This window comes from Melanotaenia boesemani, chromosome 24, assembly GCF_017639745.1.
Source record: "Melanotaenia boesemani isolate fMelBoe1 chromosome 24, fMelBoe1.pri, whole genome shotgun sequence".
Taxonomy (NCBI): domain Eukaryota; kingdom Metazoa; phylum Chordata; class Actinopteri; order Atheriniformes; family Melanotaeniidae; genus Melanotaenia; species Melanotaenia boesemani.
In genome coordinates, this window is record NC_055705.1 from 951519 (window position 1) to 966041 (window position 14523).

The 14523-nt window shown below is 43.6% G+C and overlaps 1 protein-coding gene across 2 annotated transcripts in view; it reads left to right on the top strand.

Moving 5' to 3' along the window:
* Positions 1 to 5393: 5393 nt before the first annotated feature.
* LOC121635255 (NLR family CARD domain-containing protein 3-like) overlaps positions 5394 to 14523 on the top strand; it is a 1000352-nt gene continuing 991222 nt past the window's right edge. For both annotated transcript variants that reach the window (XM_041978364.1, XM_041978365.1), the window contains exons 1-7: positions 5394 to 6119; positions 6195 to 6299; positions 8177 to 8326; positions 8894 to 9010; positions 10536 to 10655; positions 10727 to 10822; positions 13184 to 13273. In XM_041978364.1, the coding sequence (XP_041834298.1) occupies positions 6007 to 6119; positions 6195 to 6299; positions 8177 to 8326; positions 8894 to 9010; positions 10536 to 10655; positions 10727 to 10822; positions 13184 to 13273 (791 nt within the window). In that variant the 5' untranslated portion in view covers positions 5394 to 6006. The remainder of the gene's footprint in view (positions 6120 to 6194; positions 6300 to 8176; positions 8327 to 8893; positions 9011 to 10535; positions 10656 to 10726; positions 10823 to 13183; positions 13274 to 14523) is intronic.

Sequence of the window (14523 nt, forward strand, 5' to 3'; positions counted from 1 at the left end):
GAAGAAGAACCATAGGAACAGCTGGCAATAAAACGAAGAAGAACCAAAGTAACAGCTGGCAAAAAATGAAGAAGAACCATAGCAACAACTGGCAAAAGACGAAGAAGAACCATAGCAACAGCTGGCAAAAAACGAAGAAGAAGAACCATAGCAACAGCTGGCAATAAAACGAAGAAAAAGAACCATAGGAACAGCTGGCAAAAAAACGAAGAAGAAGAACCATAGCAACAGCTGGCAAAAAAACGAAGAAGAACCGTAGTAACAGCTGGCAAAAAAAAACGAAGAAGAAGAACCATAGCAACAGCTGGCAAAAAAACGAAGAAGAACCGTAGTAACAGCTGGCAAAAAAACGAAGAAGAAGAACCATAGTAACAGCTGGCAATAAAACGAAGAAGAACCATAGCAACAGCTGGCAAAAAAACGAAGAAGAAGAACCATAGTAACAGCTGGCAAAAAACGAAGAAGAACCATAAGGTGTGTCCCAATTCAGGGTCTGCACACTCGGAAGTGCAGATTCGTCGGCCACAGACGTCATCGCGGTGCGCGAAGTCCTGTCCCAATTCACAGAATTTGAAGGACCCTCCGAATCCACCCTTCGAATCCGCACTTCGTTTGGCCTCAAACGAAGGATGCTGGTGATGCATCCTTCGCGGCCTCTTTTCTCCCACAATTCATTGCGCACAGGACGGTGGCGAATCAGCAACCTCAGAAGAGTCGTATTAAGTTTAAATAAAGTTTTATTTAAAAAAAAGTAAGTTTTTTTAACGACACTTTAGTATAAGCATTACAAAATCAAGTACATTTAAAGCATGTTTGTTAAATGGTGACATTAAAATTCGGTAATATTTGATATTCAGTGACTTTTAAGGGGTTATTGAAGTGTGTACCGGCTGGAAAACAACAAAGCCTCAAACCGTGTTTTCCTTTCTTTTTTTTTTTTTTTTCTTGTTTATTTTTTTTTTACTGTCGGTGTTGCCGCTCCGTGTTCAGCGTCTACTGACGTTTCCTACGAGTAATTTCAGAGGTTTAAGTGATTCAACGTCCTTTGTTGTTGCTATGGGAAATTCTTGTTTGCTAGGTAGGATGTCCCATTTCACGAACGTTAAGCACACTTCGAAGTGTGCAGACCCTGAATTGGGACACAGCTTTTGTAACAGCTGGCAAAAAACGAAGAAGAAGAACCATAGTAACAGCTGGAAAAAAAGGAAGAAGAAGAACCATAGCAACAGCTGGCAAAAAAACGAAGAAGAAGAACCATAGCAACAGCTGGCAATAAAACAAAGAAGAAGAACCATAGCAACAACTGGCAAAAAACAAAGAAGAAGAACCATAGCAACAGCTGGCAAAAAAAACGAAGAAGAAGAACCATAGCAACAGCTGGCAATAAAACGAAGAAAAAGAACCATAGTAACAGCTGGCAAAAAAACGAAGAAGAAGAACCATAGGAACAGCTGGCAAAAAAACGAAGAAAAACCATAGCAACAGCTGGCAAAAGACGAAGAAGAACCATAGCAACAGCTGGCAATAAAACGAAGAAGAACCATAGCAACAGTTGGCAATAAAACAAGGAAGAAGAACCATAGGAACAGCTGGCAATAAAACAAAGAAGAAGAACCAAAGTAACAGCTGGCAAAAAACGAAGAAGAACCATAGCAACAGCTGGCAAAAGACGAAGAAGAACTATAGCAACAGCTGGCAAAAAAAAAAACAAAAAAAAAAAACGAAGAACCATAGCAACAGCTGGCAAAAAACGAAGAAGAAGAATCATAGCAACAGCTGGCAAAAAAATGAAGAAGAAGAACCATAGCAACAGCTGGCAAAAAAAGGAAGAAGAAGAAGAACCACAGTAACAGCTGGCAAAAAAACGAAGAAGAAGAACCATAGTAACAACCAGAAAAACAGCCCTGTTATAAATTTCTGATTGTGGCTCTACACTCTAATACAAACTTGTTTTACAACAAATTTTGTTTGTAATAAAAGTTCACAAAAGATTGCTTTTGAATTCATTATTGGATTTTGTGTGCATCAATGCGATTAATTGCAATTAATAACTGATCATGATGAGCATCTTAGAAAGAGTGCTTATTTGCTCAGTTATAGTCATTCATTTGTCTATGTTTAACTAGTCATGGAGCCTTGGTTTCATTAAACTGAATGTGTGGGTCAGACCGTTCATTTCCAACAAGCTGAACTAGCTTCTAGCTTAACCTAGAGTGACATGCCCACATGGTGGCTATAAAAGGTCAGGTGGACGCCTGTAATACATACTCATCACTTCATTTCCATGATGGCTCGGGAGGGAAAAAGAGGGAAGGAGAGGAATTTTTCAGGGTGTGAGACAGAGATCCTGATGGACCACGTTGACAAACGTAAAAATGTTTTATTGGTGAGCACGGCGTGGACATTACTGGTGTCAGAAAGACAGAATAGTGGCAGCAGGTGGAGATGGTGTCATCACAGCATCAGAAGGAAGAAATGCCAGAGGCATCAGATCGTCCGGATGGGTATCTCAGTCGGTAGATCATTTTTCTGTCATGCGGGAGACTGAAGTTCGAATCCCACAGGGGTGAATCGCTTTGAAGAAAAGTGTCTGCTAAAACAGTAATGATGCCGGTAATTTAGTCTTTTGTTTTAATTTATAAAATAAATATGTACAGATACATCTGAGACTGGGTGTTCCAGCTGGGTGGGTGGTGCAGAGGGACACAATCACCGCTATTAACCAGGTGGACGAGGAGTTGCGGGAAATAAAGACCATCTGGACAGAAATTAGGACAAGAGTAAAAAGCATTGTGTAAGAATAAATAAATAAAAGGAAATCCTCCTCTTATCCAGCTCTTAGGAGAATTAATATGGAATGTGTGTCTTTAAAGGTGATAGCTACAACCTTAACTCCTAGTTTTTTTCATTTCTATTTTTTAAAAAAATATTTCACATACATTTTGAAGGGTTGCAGTTCGTCTTATTACCAGTAGAGGGAGACAAATCTCCATAAATAAAGGGTTCAATTCATTCCAGTCAGATGTTAAATAACTAAACTGGGTGGGAATTAATCTGATTTACTAAACCGTGACCATCAGTTTGTCCGGTTATGTTTTTAGAGACAAACTGGTCCCATATTAAAGATGATTGTTAAAGATAATTTACAGCCTGTAAAAACAAACATTGAACTAATTCTTTCACTCATATCCTCTCATTCTGATTTCCCAAAGAATGAAAACATGACCCACAAAGAAAAGTCATCTTTCATTTTATTTTAATGTTGCAGCAATGACTGTCAGCCAGGAAGAGGTGTTACCATCACAAGGAAGCATGGACCAGTCAGAACAAAGCTGGGAGAGAACAATAAAGTTCGTACAAGTTTCTGGCTGTTGTAATCTGCACAGTTCAAAAGAGGCCATTGGAGGTCTCTGAACAAATAAGGACAATGCAGAATAAAGGAGATGGATCGGGACATAACTGAACTGAACTATAAGATAAGCAGCAGAAGTTGTTTGAGGAATCATTTTAATGCGGTTATCTACTGAACTTAAGGTCACACACCAACTGTCTGATTTGTTTTTTCCCTCCATGTGTTTAATCTTTATAACAGGGATCCCCAAATCCAGTCGTCAAGACCCGATGTCTTGCAGACTTTCCATGTCTCCCTGCTTCAACATCCCTGACTTAAATGGCTCATTGGCGGACTTGTGAAGAGCTTATCAGAGATCCGTTTACTCTAAATCAGGTGTGTTGCAGCAGGGAAACTAATACCTGCAGGATAATGTACCATAAGGACCAGGGTTGGGGATCAGTGTTTATAGAACACACCTGGATCTGAGCGGGTCACCCGGTTGATCACCCGTTTTAAATGGAGGAAAAACCCCGCCCACCCGGCCAGCTGCCGGTCCATAAATGGAGCGGATCCATTGTGTACCCTGATTGGCTGATTAAATACAGAATATAACGTATTTGTTTACGTCACAAGTGTTTACGCTCAAATAAAACGTGTTTTAAGCATTTAAAACATTTAGCACAAGCCCACAGTGGATCTGATTTCTCCAGAAATCGGAGACATTTGTAAAAATATTTATTTCGTCTGATTTCTAACTTGGCCCTAAACGCCTCATTGGGTGGTCCCCTCCAAACTTTACTTTCACTTTCCGCCCGCTTGTGTCGCAGGTTTTCTCTTCATGAAGCTGCTTCTGGAGGTAAGAGCTACAGTTTTTAATAGCTTGGGTCCTGAACAAACGTCCGTTCCAGTAGAAATGTTACCGTTAACGGTAATGACGCCGCTAATGAAACAGCGAAGTCTGGACGAAGCAGGAAACTGCGCAACATGTCCGCCATTTTGTGCCAGTTTCAGTAGATTGATATGAAGATCAGCTTTACGGTGATTTTGCGGGCAGCAGGTGAACGAAGCGGACCAGAGGCAGAGTTTCCTGGCGGGATCTGGCGTGTGGAGCAGGCGGAGACGAGCCGCTGGGGTTGGGGTTAGGCGGGGTTGGGTAGGGTAGGTTGGGATAGGGTAGGGCTGTCTGAGAGACGGAAAGCGGCTCCGGCCGAGTTCACGCTGCGATAAACTGTTAGTTTATCTACAGAAACCAAAGAAGTTTTAACAGCGAGGAAGGTGTTTTTAAGCTGAACTACGGAGTTCAACGTCAGTTAAAACACAGCGTCACGGTTTCTTCGGACAACAGGACTGTCGTAAACCTGCCGTAAAGCAGGATGTGTGGAGCTTTTTTTAATGACTGTTGAATGTGTGGGTTCTTCCTCATAATATGACATAAATGGAACAGGAGCTTTAACTCTTATAGCTGTTGTTCAGCTCTCCTCATCTTCACTCTGACAGAACGATGCAGCTTCACTTACTGCTGTTTGAACGGCTTTAAGATGATGGATGGATGAGTGGATGGGTGGGTGGGTAGATAGGTGGATGGATGGATGGATGGATGGATGGGTGGGTGGATAGGTGAGTGGGTGGATGGATGGATAAGTGGATGGATGGATAGGTGGGTGGAAGGATGGATGGATGGATGGATGGATGGGTGGATGGAACTTTGTCACAAAGAAAGAGTTAAAATTTAAAAGAGAAATGGAAAGAAGGGCAGAAAGAAGAACTTGTTTGTTCTTCAGATTATTGCTGAATAAAGTTTTCTGTAGATGTGTTTCTGGCCAGTTGGACTTTGTAACGTCGGCCTGGAGGTAGAAACTGAAAGCGGGTGGAGGGGCTTTCCTGTTCTTCTCCAGCTCATGACGTAGAATCACAGCTCAACAAGCTTAAGTTAGTAAAAGTTTTCTTATCGTGTTTCTTTCAGGTCGAGTGTAGTCACCACACGTTGCTGACGACACTTTGAATCCTGACCTTTGTCTATTTGCCGGTGCGGCTGCAGAGCTGCTCCTCTTCCTGCACGTCCTCCAGATTTGAGTAAACACAGACTCAGAATTCAGTTTTCATCTGATTTTATTAAAATTAACCAGAAAACGAGGAGAATGAGGGCAGACTGAACGTCTTTGTCCTCCGCATGACGTCTCTTCCTGACATTCCTGGTACTGGGTTCCTCCAAATAAAGACTCTTCCTGTTTTCCTTGACATGATTCCAGCTTGTGAATTTTAAGTGCGTAGGAGGGCCTGATATCCTCTGAGGCCTGGGCAGCCTGGAGGAGCAGACAGAGATGGACCGCGAGGATGAGGGTGTTCTATGGTTTATAATTCTCACTGTGAAATCCAACCAGCTGGAACAAAAAGAGCAAACTTGTTGTTTGAACTTGAGTGACTGGCTAACCAGAATATTTTGATTTTCTAGAAGTTATATGGACTTGAAAATCTGGTTTTGCTGTGTTTACATGAGGCTGTAGAAGAAACGACAAATTTTATGTAAATTAGAAGAGAAACTTTACAAAATCCTGGTTTCATTTCCAACGTGCACGAGTCCAGCTTCCCTGAAGTAAGTGATGAAGTGTGAAAAGTTGTAGCTTTGCAGCAGGAAGTTGGTGTGGGATGGACTGATGTTGATATTCAGATGAATGATGTGTGTTTCCTCTGAAGGTAGAAAGTGTGTCTGGGCTGGTGTGAACAGCATGGACAGAGAGGAGGGAGCCCCTCCCTCTAAAAGCAGCCTGTGTGGGGAACATGAGCGGTAAGACAACCATCCATGACTCATGATGTATGTTAGAGCTAAGCACTTGCATCAACACACCATGTGTTTTCACAGGGAGCACCCTGAACCTGGACCTGGACCTAAACTTGAACCTGGACCTGGACTCAGCTGTTTGTCGTTTCAGAATGACCGATGGGAGGACGTCATGAATGACTTCAGGTAAGAGCAACATTCACAGTTTACGAGGTGAGCTGGATGCAACGGTTTGAAACGTGTTGAAGTTTTAAAGGTAAATGAGCACATTAACGAAACTTTAACCACTCGAGGGAAACTGAGTTACAGAAAATAAGCGATACTCCTCAGTCGTCAGGAGTTTATTCCCTGAACAGAAACAAGCTTCCGTACAGTTGCTGTTTTTATTCTATTTGCCCCTCTTTGGTAAATAAGTCAACCGTAAAGGCGCCTCTGATCACTGCTATGCAGATGACATTCCTTTTTTTCACCCAAATAAAATGTCTGAACTCCACAGTTTGTTTTAGTGTCTAAACTCTGTGAAACGGTGGATGGCAGACTGTTTTCTTCAATTAAATCCACATCAAACTGAAATAATCTTTTTAATTATTATCTTTGCACAAAAAAATGTATGTCTGGGACAAAGGACCAGAATCCTCGGTTAGGATCTTTGGTATGACCTTTGATTCTGGTTTTGCTTTGGGCGCTCATGTCAAGTCTTCAGTTCATTCCTGCTTTTATCATCTAAGAAATTTTACCGATGCTGTGTCGCATCCTGAACTAGAAATCTTTGTTTCATCCCGGTTGGATCATTAATGCACTAGACACCTCCTTGGAACGGTTGCAGGTTGTTCTAAATCCTTCTGACATAGTCCTCCCAGGTTTTCTCATGGACTCCGACCTTCATGCAGCTGCTTCCGCTTTATTTCAGGCTGCAGTGTAAGACTCTTTTACTGACTTGGAGAGCTCCTTATGGACAGACACCATCAGAGGGATTCCTCAACCATATCTCCCTGGCAGGTCCCTGAGGTCCTGGGTCCAGGGCCTGCTGATGGTTCCCCATACAAAGCTGGAAACTAAAGGAGTCGGAGCCTTCTGTCCAGACTCTGGAAATCTTTCATTAGACTTCTTGGTGGACTCTGGTTGATTTTCAAAGCCAGTTAAAAACACATCTTTTTAAATCTTTGTATTAATTTCTCTTGCTCTTATGCATTGTTTGCTCTTGTGAAACACTTTGTGGTTTTAAGTCTTGAAAGGTGCTATATAAATAAAGTTTTACATCATTATTGTTGGGAGGTGAAGAAGCCTCTGCATGAACACACTTCTTGTTTGCGTACTGTGTCACGTAGATGGTGTACAGCCGCATCGGAGCATTGTTCTCTGCACGGCCAGCTACAGAGACTCCATATAAAAGAGCCAGACCACATTTTTTAACACAAATGTGTAAAAGATGCAAACCTTTAAGGATCTTGACCTCCTAGCAACCTTATTGTACCGCTTCATTAGCATCGCATTTCCAGTCTGGACACGATCCTCTGAGGGAATCGTTCCCACAAAGTCATCTGGCACTTCCTACGTCAGTTGCTAACAACTTCCATCTTTGCTGTTGACTGATCGTTATGACGGTGTCCCCGTGTTGTCCAAAAGCAACACGGGGACACCATCATAACGTCAGGTTTTTTAAAGACCTGACGGTGTCCCCGTGTTGTCTAAAACAAGCAGAGCGGCATTAAGACCTGACGGATGCTCCATGACGAAACACATCATACGTCATTCTCGGTATTCCTGCTCTGTCTTTGTGAGCGCTCCAAGGTGCATACGGGAAAAATGTATTAAAACATGACCCACAAATAACACTTGCTGTCCCTCTGTGGGTACGAACAGCAGAGAGGGGGGAGGCGGTCCCTCCCACTAAAACCGGTCTGTGTGGGGGGCGGTCCCACGAAAACCAGTCTGTATGGGGGGCGGTCCCACTAAAACCAGTCTGTGTGGACCAGTAGAGCCAGAGCAAAGCTCAGAGGTGAGATGACCATCTCCAGCTGTACATGACTCTTCTCCATGTCACCAAGCATCTGTGTTTACAGGAAACAACCTGGACCTGAGCCTGGAGCTGGATCAGAACCTGAACCTGAACCCGAACCCGGACCTGAACCTGAACCTGAACCCAGCTGTGTGTCCATGAAGAGCAATGAATCAAAAGATCTAGTTATAACTTTTGGATGCAACCAGGCGAGGTGAGTTGTGTGTGTAAATATTGTATCAGCCAGCTTGTAGGAGCCCAGTTCAGGCCTCCGGTTAAAGTGGTCTCACTAGTTTATTTCAGACAACAATCGGCTTGCAACCAACGGACTGAGGCAAACGACAGGATTTTGAGAACTCAATAACATGTTTTTCTCTCTACAAATGTATTTACGTGTGTGGAACGTCTGATAAAAGAGGACGTATCAGCTGGACCTTCGTCATCATACAGGAAAAACTAGACTTCATCACTGAGCAGAGATCAGAGCAGGGATGTGAAGCAGTTCCTCAGTCCTACAGGACAGGCTGGAGGTTTCTTTGTGGGAGGAGCAAGACAAACAGAAGCTCTGAGCTCGTCAGAGTCCTCTACAACCATCTCTTAGATAAATCTGAGTGGTTCAAACATAAAAGTGAAGTCTTGCTGTTTTCTCTCGGGTAAATTTCCCTCCATCGTCTGCCTGCAGTGTGGCAGAGCTGCCACAAGGTGGAGCTCTAACATTGCTCAGGTGAGGACATTGAATTCATGAGTTTGGATAAAACAAAGGTGTTTTTATTTATTTCAGGAACAAAAAGAGACCGGGACCTGGACCTAGACCTGCACCTGGACCTGGACCCTGCCGAACTCTGTCAAAGCATTTTTCTGCAAAGTACAAACCAGGCCAACGTCCAGCTGCAAAGAGGTGAGCTATGTGAAGCAGGTTTACAGCGATGAAGAAGCAGCTTTACAGCGACGATGAAGCAGGTTTACAGCGACGAAGAAGCAGCTTTACAGCGACGATGAAGCAGCTTTACAGCGACGAAGAAGCAGGTTTACAGCGACGAAGAAGCAGCTTTACAGCGACGAAGAAGCAGCTTTACAGCGGCGAAGAAGCAGCTTTACAGCGACGAAGAAGCAAGTTTACAGCGACGAAGAAGCGGGTTTACAGCGGCGAAGAAGCGGGTTTACAGCGACGAAGAAGCAGCTTTACAGCGACGAAGAAGCAGCTTTACAGCGACGAAGAAGCAGCTTTACAGCGGCGAAGAAGCAGCTTTACAGCGACGAAGAAGCAGCTTTACAGCGACGAAGAAGCGGGTTTACAGCGACGAAGAAGCAGCTTTACAGCGACGAAGAAGCGGGTTTACAGCGACGATGAAGCGGGTTTACAGCGACGATGAAGCGGGTTTACAGCGACGAAGAAGCAGTATGAGAATAATTAATACTGAGTCTTTCTAAGCCATCATGAACTCAGTCAGGTATCATTATTACCTGTGGTCAGGAATGACCTACAGTAGACCTGAAGAAGCCTCTGGCTGAACACACTCACTGTGTTGTATAGAGCAGTGGTTCCCAACCATTTCCCCCAAAGAGCACAGAGGTCCCCGAGGCTTTGGCTGTTCAGAGGCCGTCCATGTCCACACACAGTTTTTTGGGTGTTTCATTGATCAGAATGTCTGAGAGATGCCAGAGTGTAGATGAGTATGTGTTGGTGATTAGCTTAACTTTGGTTTTATTAAAGGAAAGTCAGACAGAATGCTTCACTACGGTGAGAAGCCGCTAATGAAAGACAAACTAAGCATGGTCTCAGTACGGGACGGGTGGGAGGTCCACAGCTGTTTGGTAGTTGTATGAAGGGGGTCCTCGGGGAGAACAGGTGGAGAATCCCTGGTGTAGACCAGAGGATGTGAAGAACTGTCCATCATGTCCAGCACTTTGTGCAGTATTTTTCTCAGGTCCCCATACCAGAACCAACTTCTGGATCAGTTTCTTTAAGTCTCTGGTTGTGGTTCTGCTGCCCCAACCGATGCTACGTACACTCTTCACCACAGACTGACAGAAGATTGGCAGCGTCTTGGTGCAGACATGAAAGCTTCCTCCAGAAGTAGAGTCTGCTCTGTCCTGTCTTCTGTGTTGCTCTTCCTGTCCAGTCTGTTGTCCAGCTGGTCCCAGGTAGCCTCTCTCATCTCTCAGGATAGAAATGCTTCTTCCTGGTCCCCTAAAATTCAAAATAATCCACAACCTCCAAGTACAATCGTCAAGGTGTGTGGTCTGATACAAAGATAAAACCAGTGAGAAAGCTGCTGCTACCACATCCCACTGTAGAACCCGACCTGACCTGGGTGCACCAGCTCCCGGTCAGATCCATGAGCTGAAGCATGACCTGCAGATGGTGCTGGCTTTCCTCTCTGGTCTGTTGGCTTTAATAATAATGCAGATTTCTCCATCAGGATCCATCAGGACTCTGGACTCCGGCCTGAACGTGAACCCAGCTGTGTGTCCATGAAGAGCAACCAATCAAAAGATCTTGTTATAACTTTTGGAGGCCACCAGGCTGCTGCTGCAAAGAGGTGATCCGTGTGTAAATGTCATGCAGTCAGTTTGTATTCCAGCTTTAACCCCACCACTGGTCTCTTTCCAGGGTCTGTCAGGATCATGGACCTGAATCTGGACCTGGGCCCAGCTGTGTGTCTTACAACAGCAACAGATCGAAGGATATAATGAACGATTTCAAGAGGTGTCGACTCTTTTTCACATTTCTGTTCACATTCGGGCTGCAGCTAAAGACTATTCTGATAGTTCCTAAAAAGTTTAATAGTCATCGACGATTAAAAAGGACCAGTTGACCATCGGATCGGATTTTTTATCTCATAACTATTAAATGGATCTTATTTCACTTCCAGCTTTGAAGTCTTGGTTGTTAAGTCCGACGTTCCTCCTCTTTAAATGTTGGAGCGTTGCAGACGTACTTCTGTGGTACGAGAGGTCGGCTTTACAAACCTCATGTATTTCATTTATGTTGTAAGTTCAGTGTGAAGTTGTCTCAGAGTTTTGACGGCGTTTTGTTCCCTGGTTCGCCGCCACATTTTTCCCCTGGTGCAACTCTCAGCAGAGATGGGAAAGAAGACGTCTCACCCTGTAGGTTTTTTTTTTTTTTTTTTTTTTTAGTTGACAGGTAAATTCGACTAGTCCCTGCAGCCCTCGTTCACGTGTGAGGTGGTGTTTTATATTTCCCACAAGCAGCAGGATGCTGCATGATTGAGTCTCTGTAGAGCCCCCTTTCCACCGTTACATCCCGATCTCTGTTGCATTTCCACAGGCAACCGTATCCTTTCTCGGTAGGCGGGGCTTCAGCTGGACAGCGATAGGTGCTTCAGCTGCACACTGACGTGATGTCATAGCGGTGCAACGTGTGGTTTTCGTCTGTGTTTCAGTCAATGATGTAAAATGAGCCCATGATGAGGTTTGAAGATGCGGGTAGCTGTCACATGACTGTCGCACCAGGAAGACGGGGCGAGCTACGCCTGGGGCGAGCTACGCCTGAGGCGAGCGACGCCACGCCTGAGGCGGGCTACGCCTGAGGCGGGCTACGCCTGAGGCGAGCGACGCCTGAGGCGAGCGACGCCTGAGGCGAGCGAACCCTGTCCAACCGTGAACACTGCAGGTTTGAACCTGGATCAGGCACCTTGTAACGTCAGCGTTGTTCAGACTGCTTTGGGATTTGCTAATTAAAACCTTTTAAATTGTGATTTTGATTATAAAACTACTGATTGTTCAGCCTGAAGCTGACCAGCTTGGTGGAAACGGGCTTGGGACACCGGCTGGTCCCACCTTCGTTGTTGTGTAGGTAGACGGAGGAGAAGCATGAACATGTCTGTGCAGCATGAAACTGCGTTCATGTCCTGCTGAGAAGTTTGTTTTTGTGGAGGTTGCTGGATTCTTGTGTCAAACAACAAGCTGCTACTGATGGTGTTGCCATGGTTACATGAATGTTTTAGTAATCGTTTGAGGAAAAGATGGTTAAAGGTTTTGTTTTGAGTGAAAGAAACACAGATTCAGTGTAAGTCTTCATTGTTTGGCTGCTGTAGGTAGAATGTTGCTCTCTGGTGTCCTAAACATCAAACCAGACCTCATCCAGAAAAATACTCATTTAACCTTCTGAATACTGGAGCTGCTGCTCCACCACGGCTAGTTAGTTCCTGTTACTGTCCCACCTTCAAATATCAAACATCTCCTCTGAACTTTAGTGTCACTGTGAAATTATCCAGCTAAGCTTAATATTCTAAGAAACAGCCCCCTGCAGGGCTGAAAGTGTTCCTGCACCGTGCCCGATTTCCGGTTTGCAGAGATTTTACAGCGAAAAAAAAAGAAAAATACTTTAATGTTAAGGTGGACTGTGTCATGTTGAGTTCATCTAGCGATGGTGCGGGGTAAGCAGTCCACATCTGGGTGGAGGAGGTCTGTGTTTGTGTGAGCTTGTAGATTCAGGAAGGACCTGCCATCATTTAAATAAGGTAAATAACATCAAGCTGGTCCCTTTTTAAACACCGGATCTGAGTGAGGATGAGGAAATGTTCAGAGAGCCTAACGTTGCTGAACTTAGCTCCTCATGTGTTCCACTGCTTTTTGGGGACTTTGTCCACATTAGACCAGGTCCTGCTAAGAAACTACAAGATTTTGGATGTTCAAATTTGGACTCAATTATTCAGTTCTATTCAACTATTCTACAGTCATTTAGCAGACGCTTTTATCCAAAGTGACTTACATTTGAGAGTAAGAACAACACAAGCATGAATTCAAATAAGATGGGACGTCATAATTAAGTGATAGTCAGACCGCTTTTGAGTCCAGTTGGACCAGGTGCTGTCATGTAGTGCTAGTGCAGTGCATATAATTTTTTTTTTTTTTTTTTTAAGTCATTTTATTTAAATGCAGGATCACGATTTCATCACACATTATCAACTTGGGCATTAGTGCACACAGCTTCTTCAGTACTTAGTTGAGCCAAAAAGCTGGACAAATCTTTCTAACTCATTTAGTTAAGCTAAATGTGGAAGTTAGATTAACGTTCCTGATGCTTTGGTTTTGTTTTTCCCAGGAGAAAGGTGGAAAACCCTGAACGTTGCTGTGTGCTCAACAACAAACCTGCTGGGTCCTGCCAACGGAAACACAGCTGCATTAACCTGAGGTACGGCGCTTTAAAGGTCCTCTTATCACCTTAGACTTCATCCAGAGCTCAGAGAGCTTATTTTTATAAAGTGGGAAATGGATTTGTCTGGCAACCTCAAACTGTTGCTCATCAGATTACCATTTGTTAAATAGTTACTAAACCACTACCTTGGTAATTGAGTAAGATCCTTTAATGTCTTTTTAATGTGGGGAATATTTTAAATCTTAGAGAGAATGTGGTAAAGTCTTTTATGTTGTTTCTCATTTAAATTGAGTTAAAAATAAATTTAAAATAAAATTAGATTTAGATATTTTACTTTCTTTTGTGATTTGAAATAAATTGGAGTAATAGTGTTAATCAGCATCATCTTAAATTAATCACTGGATCCTGAATTGAGTAGAATCCAAATCATATTGTGGCTCGCTCCGTCCTGCCATCCCTCACGATAGTATCACGTGAGGGACGATATCATGAGTAGGCCTGTCACGATAACAAATTTTGCTGGGCGATAAATTTTCTCAGAAATTATCGTGATAAACGATAATATTGCACAAAGCGATATTGTTGTCATTTTGAGACCATTTTCAACTAACATAATGACAATGCCGTAATAAAGCAAGTCCACCCTTACAAAGAGCAATAAGCATGAGGGGAGCAGCAAAACAACAAATGAGGAAGTGCTCGCAGCTATTATTTCTCTTTTTTACATATTTCAGCATGAGAATCGAAGGTTTGGCGCGACAGCGTGAGAAGCCATTTAAATGCGCGAGTCTCACAGCCGATGTATGTCGGCAGCCCTGCAAAACAAATGCGGCGTACCGGCTCGCACAGGTGCTTCCACAGCGTTCAGTCGAAATACTCCATAGTGAAACCTGTTGTCATACACAGTCTATGGTAAAGTATGTGTGTGTGTGTGGGGGGGCAAATAAAAATGATCGTGACCGGCAAACTTATCACGCTCATTTTTTCCTATTGTGCAATTAATTGACTTATTGCTTATCGCGACAGGCCTAATCATGAAATACTTAAATTTCTCCCCTCAATGGGAAGACTCATTCCTGACCTGGAGGGAGCAATCCACCCTTTTCCAGTTACGAAGCATGGCCTCCATGTTTGCTCCCTTTACATGCGTTAACCAGTACGCCCTTTTTAAACATCAGTCTCTCGTACTTCCATGTGTCCTGTATGTTGGCATGGTTGTGAGGTAAGGCAGAGTTCAAAGTTCAGTTTTGGTCAGTAGTAAACATTGTGGCGGTGGAGGAGATCAT